This window comes from Rhodnius prolixus, unplaced genomic scaffold, assembly GCF_049639745.1.
Source record: "Rhodnius prolixus isolate KJV_2025 unplaced genomic scaffold, Rpr scaffold_4, whole genome shotgun sequence".
Lineage (NCBI taxonomy): Eukaryota > Metazoa > Arthropoda > Insecta > Hemiptera > Reduviidae > Rhodnius > Rhodnius prolixus.
Window position 1 is genome coordinate 30,344,906 of NW_027411614.1, and position 16,305 is coordinate 30,361,210.

The following is a 16,305-nucleotide window of genomic DNA, read 5'->3' on the forward strand; positions in this document are numbered from 1 at the left end:
AAAATTCTCTCTAAAAAAAGGAAAATAATAGTCTGGAAAAACCTCTGCTGGTTCTTACTATAATTAGAAGGAAAATAATTTTTTGGAGTATTTCCAGCTTTATTTGTGGAGAATTATGTGACCCGTTTCAAGGGCCAAGATTCTTTAGGAAACAAATAACAGCAATAATACAAAAAAAGAATTAAAATTCACCATCATTTTTTATCAAGACATCCGAAAATCTGAATTGAAACACAAGCACGGATTTTTCTTTCTGCAAACATTCTTCTACTAGTTTCTAAATCTTCCTAACACTGAAATGTACACATAATATAAACATATTGTGGACAGAAGAGGAAGTTTTAATTTATTTGCTAAGTGGGGAAGTGATTGATTCAAAGTGGTTAACATCTAAATCATTGGTCCAATCTAAATATAAATGTTAGTCACGGTAGTAGTAGGAACGAGCCGAGTTTATTTGAATAGAAGTTTGTGGAAGTACAGAGTTAATCCTGTCCCCTGTTCAATAAACTCGTAAACTTAGGGACAACCAGCTACTACTATCAAGAAAACTTGGATATTTACTTTACTAAACCAACTAAATTCAGCTTTCGTAGATCTATGTCATTTTTTACTCTTAAAGATATAACCATTTTTATAAATTAATCTGTAAAAGTTTCAAGGCAATTGAAATAAAAAGTGTCACAGCGGATTAGTAATGTGACTATTTTTAAATAAAAAAAATTATTCTTCTAGTTACACGGGCAAATCTGGTGTGAACAACACTCACATGTCTTTGCCTTAAATTATTATTTATAGATTATATGTATGTTTGTAAAAAAGGTAACAAATCCGGAAAAAATAAACCGAGAAAATCATGGAAAAAAGTCCGTTCGTAGCATCCACACTTCTAGTGAGGTAATTTCCTCTGAAAATCATAATTTCGGCAACACTTCAACTCTCCTTAGAAGTGTGTAAGTGACAGGTCCACACATGTCAATGAAACAACACACTGAAAGCAACAACAACAGTGCGGCTTACAAAGAGAGCAGCTTTGTGTTTAATTAAATACACTATTTAGGAAGTTTGCTACGAATTCTTACATTCAGTTTTTGGCAATAGAATGGTAGGTAAAACATGTAGGATCTAACTCAAGATGATGTTATTGATATACTCTGTGACTATAAAACAAATTATTTTTAACCATCTGGCTTTAATGTAAAAATAAAAGAATAAATTAACGGCTGGTCGACTAGGTCTTCTATGGAGGTAGGGCTTATTTAAAGGAAGTGTGTTGAAAAAGCATACTGAGGCTTTGAGAAATAATATTTTGAAGATTGTTCTGTGTTAATAATGTTATAATAATATTATTATTAGTTTTTTTAGTCACGCAAAAATAATAGATGGAACAAATCACTAAAAGCTGCCTGCCGAATATTGTTCTAGAATAATAATAGAGAAGAATTCATTAATCAAACAGGCAAAATATTATTAAGTGTTCTCACTCTCTTATTTATTTATTTATTTATTTATTTACAAGACGGGCAATCACCCAGTTACAAAGAAATATAATTTAAAATAACATTTAATAATAACTCAATATATAATAATTATAGTATATACATACATCATACATTTATACATATATATATCGTAGAATAGGAATAAAGATAAAATAGAAATAATATATACACAGAATTTACTTAATAGATAAACAAAATACTTCAAAATATGTACTATAAAATATACTTTAAAAATAGAAACTTTACTCAATTAATAAATCTTTATATCACAAATAACCGGTAAGTTTTCCCTAGTACCAATCACCGCAAAATCAGCCATTTAACAAATGTTTCAACTCGATCATGTTGGTGTTAAATATATCAAAATCAGCGGGTAGATGATTAACTTGATCCGCAACTCTTGGAAAATAACTGAACTTACGATAATTGGTACCATGGCACACTTTAGAAAACACTTGTTTTTGTCTAGTACCGTTTGTTGGCACGTGAAAATTTAACAATGATAAAAGTTCAGGGCAGTTTATATTATTATTTAGAATTTTGAAAATAAAATTTAAGTCTGTGGCTTGTCTACGAAACTGTAAAGTACTCAAACCAGTAAATTCCATTACGTCATCGTACGGTACCTCCGTCATGACTTTTGTCTCTCGATACCAGAGCAATCTTAGGAATCTTCTTTGAAGTGATTCAAGTTTGTTGACGTAAGTTTTCTGATAAGGAGACCATAAAGCAGAGCAGTACTCAAGAATAGGTCGCACCATTACTTTGTAAAGGATAATTATGGTTCTGACATCTTTAAAGTTTCGAGTAGATCTAGATATAAAGCCAAGCATAGCAGTTACCAATTTACAAACATTATAATTTCCTAAAATTAATTCCATTTTGCAAATAAAAATATTGTGAAAATAATACAACAATTGCTATACTTAAAATGTTAGTTGTAATATAGAAATTTAATATGATGTATAATGGGCTCCATCTAATATGACTTGCTGCATTGTTTATGTTAAAACCTGCCCACCGGTCCCAACGATATTCAACTTCCTCCACTTCTAAGCCCTAACATGCATGCCCGTTAAGGCAAAATCTCTAAGGGAATTTCTCTCTGGCAGTTTAATATAATTCAGTGGCCTTCATCTATATTGAAACTAAGGTAGGCTCCAAAATTAAATTGCACAGTATGCTCTTTAATTTTCAAGATTCTTACTTTCGAATTTAAAGTATTTTCTCCATGTTTCTTCATCTTATAAATCTCGGACTAAAAAAAAAATTGAACTACAGATAAAACAATTATTCGAAACATAGGACCAAAAGGTCTTTTATTTGAATTCACTTTCTTATTTTTTTTTTTTTTTTTTTGCGCATCAACAGCTGAGGTCATTAGCGCCCGGAGCTTTTTCCAGTGCACTGCCGGCCTCCGGACAGTGTTCTCTCGTTACAGACAACACTGTCCATCACCGGACAGTGAGCTGTAAGAAGCTCCTAGGAAGAGAAAATCTAAGGGTCAGCTGCTGGATTCGAACCCGGGACCTCCGCGTGGGAGTCCAGTATGCTAACCTCATAGCTAATCCCTTCCCTCACTTTCTTATTGTTATAGATTTTATTCTTTTGGCAGCTAGCCATTTTTCCATAATATGTGTTTTATAATTCACACATAAATAACAAATTTGGAGAATGTTCTGGTCTTCAGATAGTTGGGAAATTATGAGGGTGAGACCGAAGTGAAATGAAGCAATTCTTATCTTAATAATTAATTTAGCTTCCCGGCACTTGTTCTCATGGCGAGGATTTCAGTTCATTTTTAATTGTATTATAGAAAGTTTTCATGCTATATTTATAAATATAATTTAATCTATTTCACAATGGCTGCAAAAAATAAATAACTCACACTGTACAAGTATTTTATTTATTTATTGTATTATTGGTATTGTTTGCACATCGTTATTGAGGGCTGGAAAACCCAAGATTTGGAAATTCAAGTTACTGCTAGCAGCTCCTAACGCCTTAAATTATCGATACTTTGGTGGAACAAAACCAACTCTATCTTTCCAAGGTACATTTGTTTCAAAGAATAGATGCTCAGTAATCTTTTCTCTTTTCCATGAGATAAAGGTTATTTTGAGTGTTTGCATGCTAATTCATTCTTTCTTAAAAATGACGCAATGCAACTAAATGGTGACTTAGTTAACTGTTCAGTGCTCAGGGATTTTGAATAGTGTGAGTTTGGGAGAAATTTATGTAAGAACTTCACAAAACTCTTTAGTTTAAGCTAAATCTTAATTTTCTCTAAAACAATGCCAACTTTGTAGAGCTAAAAAGTTCAATTATTGCCGAAATCCCACCTTTTTGCTAATGCTAATTCTTATTTTGCTAATGCTTTTTCTAGTTGGACAAGAAAAAGACGACTAGTAATAACTCTTTCCACGTCCAGCTTTTCCCCTTACTAGGTATGTGGCTTTGTGTTGATAACCTAACCCAACAGCAGAGACAACTTTTTGTAAGTTTTGTTTGGGATGCCTGCTATCTAACTTTGGACTAAAGTAATCGCCTATTTTTTCAGGCGGGGCTTAACGTCCAACTACCATTTACTAGATGTCGTGGACGGAGGCGAATAGCAAACGTACTTTACTATTTCTCATAACCATTAAATAAAATCCAAGGCCTAAAGACCGGGAATCGAACCCAGTACCACAATGCATATTAGCTTTGCAGGTCTAACTTTGGACTAATAAGGTCACTTTACAGTTGATGGGTTCCAGGAATCCGACGATTATTCTGACTCTCACCTCCACCGAATGTTCCGTGGGATTCTCGTCCCTCCATTTGGAGTTTTAATAATGTTGCTTAAGGCCAGTAAAGAACCTAACCTACAAGCCTCTGCTGGTCAAAGTAAATTGCTTCATATTGGTCTCGAAGGGAGAATTGTACTAGGCCGTTCGTCTATATTACTTAATCTGGCTTTAAACATTTTTGTAAGCTACGAAGGGATCAAAACGCAACTGTACAGAAAATGTTGTTTTTCTTTTCTACTATTTTTAACAGACGGAGCCAGAAGGGTAGGAACCGCTTCCTTACATCATCTTAAATTGTCGCCTGGATCAGATGATGAACTGTAACGTTACATAAGTTCAGAAATAAATGATTAGTATAAAGTAGGAGGCTAAACCACCAGCGTAGCATGAGGTAGACTTACACTGATATTAAAGAAATAAATGGGCAAGTTTATCACCTGGAAAACTTCTTTGTGGAAATCATTTTCTTTTGTGATTAATAAAAGGTTTCTCGCTATGTCTGCTTTTTGATTAAATTAGAAAATAAATCAATGCCAGCAATAAATTTGACTTGGACGAGTAATGTTCAGCTGTCAGGAATGCAATCGTACCACTGTTGGTTACCAACATTCAATCTATTTTTAATCTTTTTATTGTTCATTGTATTTAATTAAATTCACTATTTTCAAACAATCGTTTTGAAACTACAATAAAATCTTTTTATTGAAATAAGCGAATTAATAAATATCATTTATTTTGTTAACATAGTTATATTACATTACAGTTTTTTTTTGTTAATTAGTAAACATTGATAACTTTTTTAGTGCATTTCTGTGACTCCGTTAGTACTGAGGCTGCTAAAATTAGTACTAAAATTTTTGTATATAAATATTTTCTAAAATTGATTTTTTGATGAAACTTTCACCTATTTAAAAGCTCTTTGTTAAGATTAATGGTACAATATTGGTTACTGCTGGATGGCATGACGATGTGTGTAAACATAAACCCTCAGAACATTTTAATGTTGTTTACAAGGAGAAGACATTTTGAGGAAGTTCTTCCAACTCTTTTTGTTAATCATGCAGTTCCGTATCATAGATATGGCTTAATTATGTTATCTAAAGTACATCAAATAATGAACAAAGCGTTAAGGTTTCATTGGAACAGCTTACATGGACGTACATACTCACTCCAAGGGAAGAAGTTACCCTGCAGTAATACTCCCCATTGCTGAACTTAATGCTTTCGAAGCTCAATGAAGAAATCACGAGGCCACTGGCGTTTTAACCTCCCGTGAAGGTTATCTGGAATGGTATGAGATGAGAGGTGGCGGACAAAGGGGATTAGGGTGGGATTGCAGGGATTGGTCGAATTTTACTATATTTTACTATTTTACGGATATGACTTACTATATTTACGGAAATTTCAACGTCACTGTGGATGATTAAATTTAAAACTAGAAGGGAGCATTTACTATATTGTACGAAGGATAAGGCTACTTGAATTAAGGGTGGAATCGATCAGTTGAACAAGACTTATCTCATTGAATCTACTTTAGTATTATTGATCGGAGTAAATCCTAATTACCATATGGCTAATTCCAAGCTGTGAGTAAAAATGAACTCCGGGATCATTCTGGACACTTTCTAAGAGATGTATCAACCCTTCCTCTTGACAGAACCCTTCAGCTTGAAAGTTTTTCTATTTTAAGATTTGCAACTACTAATAACTATTCTTAATAGATAAAATTCTATTTATTTAATTTTCAAGTCAGAAAGTAAATGACAACACATACTATTTAGAATTATTGGTAGAATTGATCAACCTCATCTATATTGATTAATCCTCTCTAATCTCGAACTGATAAACGATATATGTTGATCATATAGGAAGTGGTGTGCATATATTTGCTTATTCTCCCTCTGATCCTAAATCTTTAATCCCACTCCTATTACTAGAGAATTAATTTCAGTTGAATTTCACTGGCCATTTCTCTTGGGACATGGAATATCAGCACGTTATGAATTAGTAATTTAGATAACAGAATCATTTAGGGGGAAAAAAACAAAAACAAGATGCTGACAGATATTACAGAAATGTAAGTATACACATTTTTCTTGAGGGAACTCAATTTATTGATTCAATTTTTCAAATAATCAATTTAGAAACTGCTAAAATTATGAGTGATCAAGCAGAATGTAGTCAAAAACACTGCATTGATCTGAAAAGTTGAAAAACTAACTAACTTATTAGGTGCATAAAGAAGACATTTTTTCTACCTTATACCTTATAATATTATTCTGAATAGGCACTACAATAATTGCCTATTGGGTTGTACAGAGGCAAATTCCAAGCAATGATTACAAACCTAGACAGGAATCTCTAAGTATAGACCCTTCAGATAAGTGGATATTTGGACATACAAATTGCAGAATGGTTTATAGATAATTTTTAAAGATTAATAAGTTGCTGTGATAAAACATTTTGCGCATAAGTTAGGCAGGATAGTTAAAGTCACTCTTTGTCAAACTTCCAATATTTGAAATAGTCAGATGATATAAATGTACGATTACATGTACTTAGGAAACTACGTGAATAGTTTTATCTGACCATATATTTCTTTAAGACTTAGGCGCAACCGTAGCCGAGCGGTTAGAGGCGAGTACTGTAAAGCTATTATGTATTGTGGCACTGGGTTCGATTCCCGGTCTTAAGGCTGTGGATTTTATTTAATTATTAATAAAAAAAATTTACAGTAAAGTATGTTTGCTAGTCCACGATACCTAATTGGTAGCTGGACATAAAGCCCGCCTGAAAAAAATAGGCAATTACTTTACGATGAAAAAATAATTGCCATTTCAGTCGAGTAAAATTTATTTTGCCGAGCTTTCGACCTAGGGACTAGGTCATCTTCAGGGCTAGTTTACAAAGTAATATTTTTACATTCCAAGGTTGGTGTGTCTTCTGTCTTGCGTGTTCATGAACCCTGAAGATGACCTAGTCCCTAGGTAGAAAGCTCGGCAAAATAAATTTTACTCGACTGAAATGGCAATTATTTTTTCATCCTAATGAAACTATGATTCAGTCACCAAAAAGAATGAAAAACAATTACTTTACTTTATATTTCTTTAAGACTTTATTTTCTAGAAAAAGACAAGTGTAGATGCATACAAGCATACAATGAAACTATTTCTTTTGGCTTCGATATTTCCGTCAGTCGGTGTATAAATATAATGTATAAAAGTGAATCAGAGCACTAATGACCACAGCAGTCAATGCGCCAAGAACAGGAAAATAAAAAAATAATAATAGTGTGCCATTTTTTTGGGATACCTTTCAATATGTAATACACTGAAAAAAATTGAATATAGAAATATATTTGGATCGTATAAAAGAGAAAACTCTCTCTCAGGGCAAAGTATAACAGGATACGATGATGATGGTCTGGTGTGCTCATCTCTGGCAAAGTTCAGTTTGATCGATTCCATGATTTACATAAAAAATAACTTCCAGTATACGGAGATATAAACTCTAGATTCTCAGAACAGTGGTTTCAAGCTCCATATAAATACTTTATATTTCTTCTCAGTGATTATGGTAAATTTACAGATAAATTTTTCCAAAATAAAACGTCATTGAATCATCCTGCTTTTTTTTATTCCTCTTTTCGGAGAGTCGTTTTCTTGGCCAGTAACTTGTATTACTTCTGACTTGTAAAAGAGAGAGATGATGTAAATATGTAAGCGAATCTACTTTTCGCTCCGTGGATATCTTTCCACTCTCACCTAGAACTCCGTTTCGGAGCCTTAGTAACATCTAAGGCACATTTTAAATTGTAATTCATTATTCACTTTTTCTTTTTTTAAATAAAAGAATGTTTGCCAGTCGTTCAAATTGGGACTTTTTTACAAGAGTATAATTGGAAAACTTTACCTCTCCTTTAAATATGAATAATTACCAGTTGAAGTCAATCTATCTTGGCGTCCTTTACGAATGGAGATCATATTTTATGCAGGGAAACAAAGTGTCATAATGAGAGTAAAGGGTGGTAGGCAGCCAGGAACTGAAGTGGGAGAACTCATTTAAATATCGCACTATTCTCCTGGCTCTATGAATATATGCATACAATTTACAACGTAATTTGCAAACTTTTTTTTCTCAGAGAATGAGTTAAAACGGCCTATTTATCGAAAAATTAATATCTAAGTAATATTGATATTAAGTATTGAAAGAGATTCGTAATTAATTTCTAATTTTGTATTTTCTAATTAATAAAAAAAAAATAAAGAAATATCTTTTTATCTTCTAATTAAGGTATAGTATTGATAATTTAATGTATCGGAAGATCAATATAGAATGTAGTCTAAGGCCTTCATAATGATTAGTTTGTTCACCTCGACAATTATGAGACTATTTTCGTGGACTGTAATCAATTCGTCAGACAGTTCTGGTGGTCATATGAAATGTGTATAATGTGCTTGATTGCCTTTTTTTAAGAGGCAGAGCGTTTTAGCCATCTATTGAAGCAGTTCTTTTCTGTTTTCTAATCACTGGAAAGATACGTCACTTGGAAACTCAGATGACCTCAGAAGGATGACGTTATTGATTCAACAACTATGATTAATGGTATCTAAAAGTGAATAATTAGGAGGTTATGATGGAGTGCCGAACTGTTAACATTTCCAATGGTATCTAGGGAGCAAAAAAATATTACGATATATCAATAAGTGATGAACAGCTTGGGTAAAGATCAACTCATCATATACCACATGAAGATGAAGAATTCGACTGCATCTTCGATTTTAATTTATGCGATTTCCAAAACGTTTTCATATACTCTACTTCATACAACTTTAGTAAAACCAAAAAATGAATGAGTATTATTTTGTAAACGATGTCCACATAAACTATCGGATACTGAAAAGGTGGATAAGGTTCTGCATAATTTTCTGAGGTGTATATTTTTTAAAGAAGGTCTTTTACCTTCTTATAAAAGTACAACATTGATTATGAATCTGTAGACAGTAAATATATATTGAATATGTTGCAGTGACCAGCCGCGATAAAAAAAGATCTTATCTTAAGAGTGGAGAGTGATAAATAGTCAACGCTGCAGTCCTGAGGTCTGCTGCCTTAGGTCAAAATTCAGGAACTTTGTAGGTGTCATTTATTTTTCATACATTACCAAGGCGTTGTCCCATAATTCTCCCGATTAAGAAGAATTCAGAACATAACAATATTTTTTATCTGTAAATAATTTATTCAGATATATTTTAAAAGAAAAATTTGCATAACTAATGATTCCAACATTTTTTATTAATTTTACGTTTGTATAGGTTTTTTGCTTAATATTTATTTTTTATTTAATATTTCATTATATTTCCATATATTTTTTTTATGCTTTTTATTTATTTGTTTTGTATAAATGTAATTTAATTAAATTAATCAACATCGGCTTATTAGACAAAAGAAAACCTCTACAACTAGATACAAAATAATTGCAATGTTTTCATTAAATGATTAAATGAAATAGTTTTATTTCAAGCGACGGCATAATAATCTGTATTTTAAACAGACTTGCTATTAAATTAATTTTTAAATTTTTCTGTTATAGTATGACTGTTGATGATATTAAATTGATAAGTAAATAGCCCAATTAAAGAATAATTTATAATGCAGTTACAAGAAACATATTATGCTTACAAATTGATACCAACCTTGGTCATCTGCGCTGAACTCAGCTTCAAGTTCCGCTTTAGTAGGCTGCTGGTCTACAGCCATTTCTTTTCTCGTCTTATAACCTCGGAACTTGGACTGAATAAGAACAGCTGCCTTCTCCTCTTCCTCTTCAGAGTTTGGCGCTCCTTTATTATCTGCAACATAAATAACTTAAATACTATTGTACATACATACATATATAAGAATTTATCTTCATCACAATATTACACAAACTGGAAATCATTCTGTTGTTGGTATCGACAAATTTAGAATTCACTCTTTTGCTGTGGCATAAAAGGATGAACTTGTGGTTAGAATGAAGGGTAAATATTTTGATAAAAACATATATTACTTACAATTTTTCTCTTCTCTTAGTTCTGAATAAAAAAAATCTCTTTTAACATGAAATCATTACTCAAATTTTATTATACAAAATATTATGCAGGAATCAGCCATATTAAAAAAAGCGATTGTTATCACAAGGATGGAGGAGTAAATGCCCTCCCGCAAAGAAATTCTTTGGCCTTGGAAGATCTTTTTATAACGTTAATAAGCATTTCTGAAGACTTTTTACCTGAAGTGAGGGAAATTGGAGATGATTTCTAACTTATAAAAATTTTGAACACATTCTGATTGAAGAAGTCATTTATTTCATTAAAAAAAAAACTGTTCATTGGTAGAAACAGTTGTTCGCAAGGGTTGAAACCATTAGCATTAATCAGGCGCTTGTTTGGTTAGCGAAGCGGCTTTCCAAGGGACACTAAGAACAATTAAAAACAATGCCGAAGCAACGAAACCTGATAGAAAATCGAATAGAAACGAAGACCAATCAATCTAAAGATTACCTTGACACTTGGTATGTTACAGAAATTTAGTAGTAAAATTCCAAATCTTTACACGAATAGAAATGGAAAAATGCTTCAAAACATGGTCTAGAAGGAAAGTGGCATCGAATCTGAAACATCCACGACAAGGTTCTAAAATGTCCCTGCTCAAGATGTCTCACCACAATCTAAGGCCAAGGTTTGCACTAATATCTTGGTATAATCTTATTTACATACCTTAAAATAAAAAATAAATCAACCAAAAACACTGATATTTTTATCTTTGGTTTTTAGCATTTCTGGATATTTTTACTTTCCCTTAATTTTTTATTTGATTAAAATTTATGTCAGATGATGGCAAGACGTTCTAACTGTGAATTAGGTCCTACGTTTTAAGGTATTATGTTGTAAAAAAAGAAAATTTTTATAATAAAAGAAGGGTTTATTAGGTCGTGGTAAAGGGTGGCAGCTCATTAAAAAAGCCCATTAGGTTTTTTTTTTTACATAAAAGTCTCTCTACTTCACTACATTGAAATAAATGTGTTCTTTCATTTTGCTTACTTTCATTCTCTACAATTATAATTAACTATAACAATAAATTTCCTAATTAAAATTCGAACAAGGTACCTACCTGTCTTTGATTGATTATGGTTACTTAAGTCTACTAAGAATCAGCAGGGCAAAAGTCAAGATTATTAGTCAACACTCTAAGTAATGTAACGAAACATAATGTTACAGACTTACTCTTGCAATAGACTAACAAAATTCTGCAGCAAATGGAAAATTAAAATTAACCACGACAAGACTAACGTTATACTCTTCACCAAAGGCAGACCCACTTTTAACCGACAAACCAGACATAATAATATTCTCATCCCGTGGTCTACCCACGTTAAGTACTTAGGGCTATACTTTAGACAACAAACTGACTTTCACTACGCACGTTCAGGACAAAGTAAACACGGGCAAACTGGACTACACGACTATTATTTCCTCTTCTCTCACGTGACTCCAAAATGACTGTGACTAATAAACTACTCCTCTAACAAAGTAGTCATTAGGCCGATGTTGCTCTACGCCTGCTCCGCCTGGAGCCTGGACTTGTCAGTAGCAACATCAAGAAACTTCAGATAACCTAAAACTAATTTCTCAGACTCGCAATAGCCTCTCCACGATGCACTAGAATTGACTCACTTCACGAGACTGCGTCCATTGTCCCCGTATACTCCTTTATCCAAACTCCTTTCCATCCTAGACTGCCATCCCAATCCATTATGCCGCGACATAGCCTCCTAAGATCCTTCTACAACATTCAGTCATAGAAGACTAAAACATATCCTACTCTTTACACCACCTGCAGGATTTTCCTCTCCTTTTTTCCCTGCATTCCAATCCTCCTCAACTAACTTTTCTCTTACTTTACTTAGTTAAGAAAATGTATTATATGTAGATTTTCCCTAGCAAGTATGGGATGATAAATAGACAGAACACAAGAAGACGATGGTTCTGTAAGCATCTTTAAGTCTCCTCAAAAATTAAATAGAAATCTAAAAAATATTGATAATTTTACAAAGGAATAAAAATTCTCTTTACATGGTTCTACGTTGTCCACACTATCAATCACTTCTAAGGACGCATCATGGTCGCCTCATCCAAGAACTAAAACTGCTCAGGACAAAACGAACAAATCTCCTCCAACGTGGAAGGAAGAACACGACCAGAGTAAACATCAGTCCACCCTCATCCCACAATCACCTAGCAATCTTACTATAGTTATAATAAAATTTTCATTCATAAATCACCTCATTTTTCACAAATATATACTCATTTCAACAAAAACAATGCCCAACCTTAAACATGCAACGATTGAAAACATCAGATTTATAATGACTGAAACCTAACGGGCTAAAAGCTAAAACAGCTGCTTTGTGCGAGTCCTGCAGAGGTATGAGATCGCTGTAGAAGGTAAATTATAGAAACACATTTTTACAGTTGAAGCTTTTTACATTTCGGTCCATTCTGGCCCTTCCTCAGTATAAATAAAGAAATACACATCATGTATGTTTATCATACACTTACATTAAAATGAAAGTTAACACACACTTTGGCGCTTGTAAGCTACAATAAAAATATATGTTTTAACTACCTTTGCCTAAATTCTCAGGAATATACTAGCGTACTGTTGTACCGTAAATTTTGTTTTATTTTTTATTTTAAATGGAAAATATTTATTTTAACCTTTCTAAAAAAACCATATAAAACAACCTAATTATTCTGGATTTTCTGCTTCATAGCTATTGCTCAATTCATGTTCTTTAATGTAGTTGTAAGACTATTTTTATTTCATAATTTAAAATGATAATTAAAAAAGTATTAATTAAGTAATGAAAAACTTTAGACAAAGTTATCTGAAAGACTTATACATTTTTAAAAATGTTTGTTGACAAGCTCTACCTGTGGGTGTTAGTTTTTTGATGTAATGAAAAATTTAAAAAGGATATGATTAACTTTATTGTAAAATAATGTATATATCTTTGAAGATACCGAGAAATACACATTAATATTAAAGAATTTAGACGGAAAAATGGCTTTAATATAATCCAAGAATTATACTTAACATCAGCCAGTAAAAATTATAAGAAAAGGAAAATTTAACATTAATGCTAAGCCAGAAATTTGTGCTGCTCGAAAATATTTTGGATTATAACAGGAGCACGTCATGAGAAAATTGTGATAAATTGAATAACCTGGAGAAGGAAAGAATTCAATGATAGTCTCATTGGTCTCGTTAGTGAGGAGCTCCTACTTCGAGTCCACGAAATACTGCCCTCAGGATTTGTCTGACTATTAGGGTCTCTAGCTCTTGGGCAGTGTCCTCAGTCAGACAAAGCTTTGGCTGAAGGCCGGAAACCCACTGAGCAGTCGTGTGACCACCTCCGGACGATAACCTATTAAAATCTCAGGAACTTCAGTGTACCTCATTAATTTTGTCCTCGGAGTTAAATCCCTCCAGGTAATAAATATAATTAGGTATGACAATCATTCTAAAAGATAAAATTAGAATTGTAATTAAAATAAACTGTTATCTTAATATGTTTAGGAAGCTAAGAAAGAAATTTACCAGTTAAAAGTAAATACTCGGAAGATAATGACAGTTGAATCTGCTGTGAACTTTAGGAGTTTACTAGTACAATTACTTCGTTAAAGAAAGTAATTAAAGTTTTCACTTAGAAGTAATTAGCTTATTGTAAGAGACGTATATCACTAGATTAGATTTGAGTTTCTAACTTTCTAAACAGAATTAGGAGTAAGAAGTTAATTTACTTTAAATATTTCTTGCTATAAAAATCAAAACCACACTGCTAATCGTTTGATAATAAGATCTGTGACTTTATAAATTTATTTAGTCATTTCAAGTCTTACCTTTATAGGTCGTTTTCATGCTATTCTAATCATTCTCGGAGCAGTGACTTTTAATGACAACATTCATTTTCTAAATTAGAGAATCAATTTCCCAGACTGCCGTAACCTAAAGGTTAATAGAATAAGGTACTAAATAAAAATGTTTGGGATGACAGTTGTTTAGAGATGAACTTATTGGAAAATTATTATCAAAATTAAAACAAACGTAAAACAGAATGCGAGCATTCAATGTTATACTAGAGCAATCCCATGACTCCTCCAGCACTTAGTTACAATGCGAGCAGAGCAATCCCTTTAGCTAAATCCATCCAACCAGATAGCTCAACCAAATATCTACCTTATTAAGTGACTGTGTCAGTGAGTACACAGTGTGTAAATCAAATAAATTCTGCTTCAAATCTTGTATATATCTATAGCTTAAATCGTCGAGAACAATAGCTAGAACGACATCTCTCTGTAGACATTCCACTTAATCAAGGTTCCCTCTTTCTGTGAATATTGATCAGTGCTTAACGATAGTCTGTGTCTTTTCCTAGTAATCATCGGGAAATTTATTATTATTTTCTTTTTTAGAAATTCTCGTTATGCTTTACAATTCCCACTAACAAAATATCTCCGTCACGAATAGTAAATAGCTGACAACAAAAACACCCATTCCATAAGAGTTAGTTTATCAGTAGATACTGCGTGTAAACAACATACCAATTATTTTCAATAATTTAACAGATATTTTTGCTTGTATACCTACTTATCTTGGTAACCTTCAAACAAGCTTAAGATGCAAGTACAGCAACTGAGAGTGTTGAAAAAATAATGAGGCTGCGGAAAAAGCCAGATGCCACTGAGTTGAAAATAACACAACAAGAACACCACGAACGTAAGCCAGCTAAGAAAGTTGAAAAGTAAAGTTGCCTAAAATTGCATTTGTAGTCGATAAACCTTTGGAATATGCCAAAAAAGTGAATGATCACTTTTAGGTTTGATGGAAAAAAGTAGCTGAGGGAGAAATGGGATATCAGTATCCAAGATGCTGTTACAAAAGAAAAAAAACTGACTGAATGTAGTGTGGTACAAGAGCAAGTAGTGCATGCTCAATACACTCAATAGCCCGAAACCTTACTCCTAGGTAACCTAGGCCAGTAGGGATAAATTCAAATATAAAGAAGACAATAGGTGTAATTAGACCTAACCACTCCGGTGATTATTCAAGCTCTCTAATGAGCTTCCAAGTTATTCCAGCACTAAGCTCATTTTCAAATAAATTCAAGTACCACTAATTAAAGGTAATTTATTATTATTTTTATTACTTCCATTAATACAAATTGATGCATGCTATAATGCCAGATAAGTGATCTACACCTCAAACACACATCATACTAATGCACATTAAAGTTACATTTATTTAAATAGGTCGTTTAGTTAATAGTTATTTTGTGTTAATCTACTCATTCGGTTTAAGCTCGGTAAAGTATATCTATACTTTTAATAAATGTAATTTAAAAAATTGATTCATAACATTATCAGCATTATCCGATTTTCAAATCAGACTTCCACTAAATCTGTTTATCCAGATACTAACTTAATATGAACTGTCTCGACTAGAATATCTGGAGACGCTACACAAGGAAAGTCGTTTGGAGTTTATGTATAAAACATCAGATTGTAATTGATCAAGTTTCTGCAGCAATACTTAGTTAGCATTAACTGTTCAAAGCGATTTAATGGGAAGCCCTAGACAACTTTATATTGTCTTACAAACTGAATGATTTATTTATGTTAGGCTTGTGAAGGCGTTTTAATCTCTTGTTAAATTTGTACTTTAATGGAAGGTAAATTCTCCTTTAAATATAGAACTTATTTCAGATACTTATACCTTTGTTTACTTTTAAATTAGATGACATTAGATCATGAGATGTTTTGCTCTGGTCAGTCACAGCAGCCAAAAGAGTTTTACTGTAGGTCTCGCTTTCCGTAAGGTATTTCCTACATCTGATTTTCACTTGCATCAGTTCTTACTCTAAAATCTTATTTGGTTAAAATCTTATTAAAAACTTTCGTATCTTACCA

General features: G+C 32.5%; 1 protein-coding gene across 4 annotated transcripts in view; it reads right to left on the bottom strand.

Moving 5' to 3' along the window:
• LOC141455315 (uncharacterized) overlaps positions 1–16,305 on the bottom strand; it is a 142,993-nt gene that overhangs the window by 14,421 nt on the left and 112,267 nt on the right. For all 4 annotated transcript variants that reach the window (XM_074130268.1, XM_074130267.1, XM_074130265.1 and 1 more), the window contains one exon: positions 9,991–10,146. In XM_074130268.1, coding sequence (XP_073986369.1) covers positions 9,991–10,146 — 156 coding nt within the window. The remainder of the gene's footprint in view (positions 1–9,990; positions 10,147–16,305) is intronic.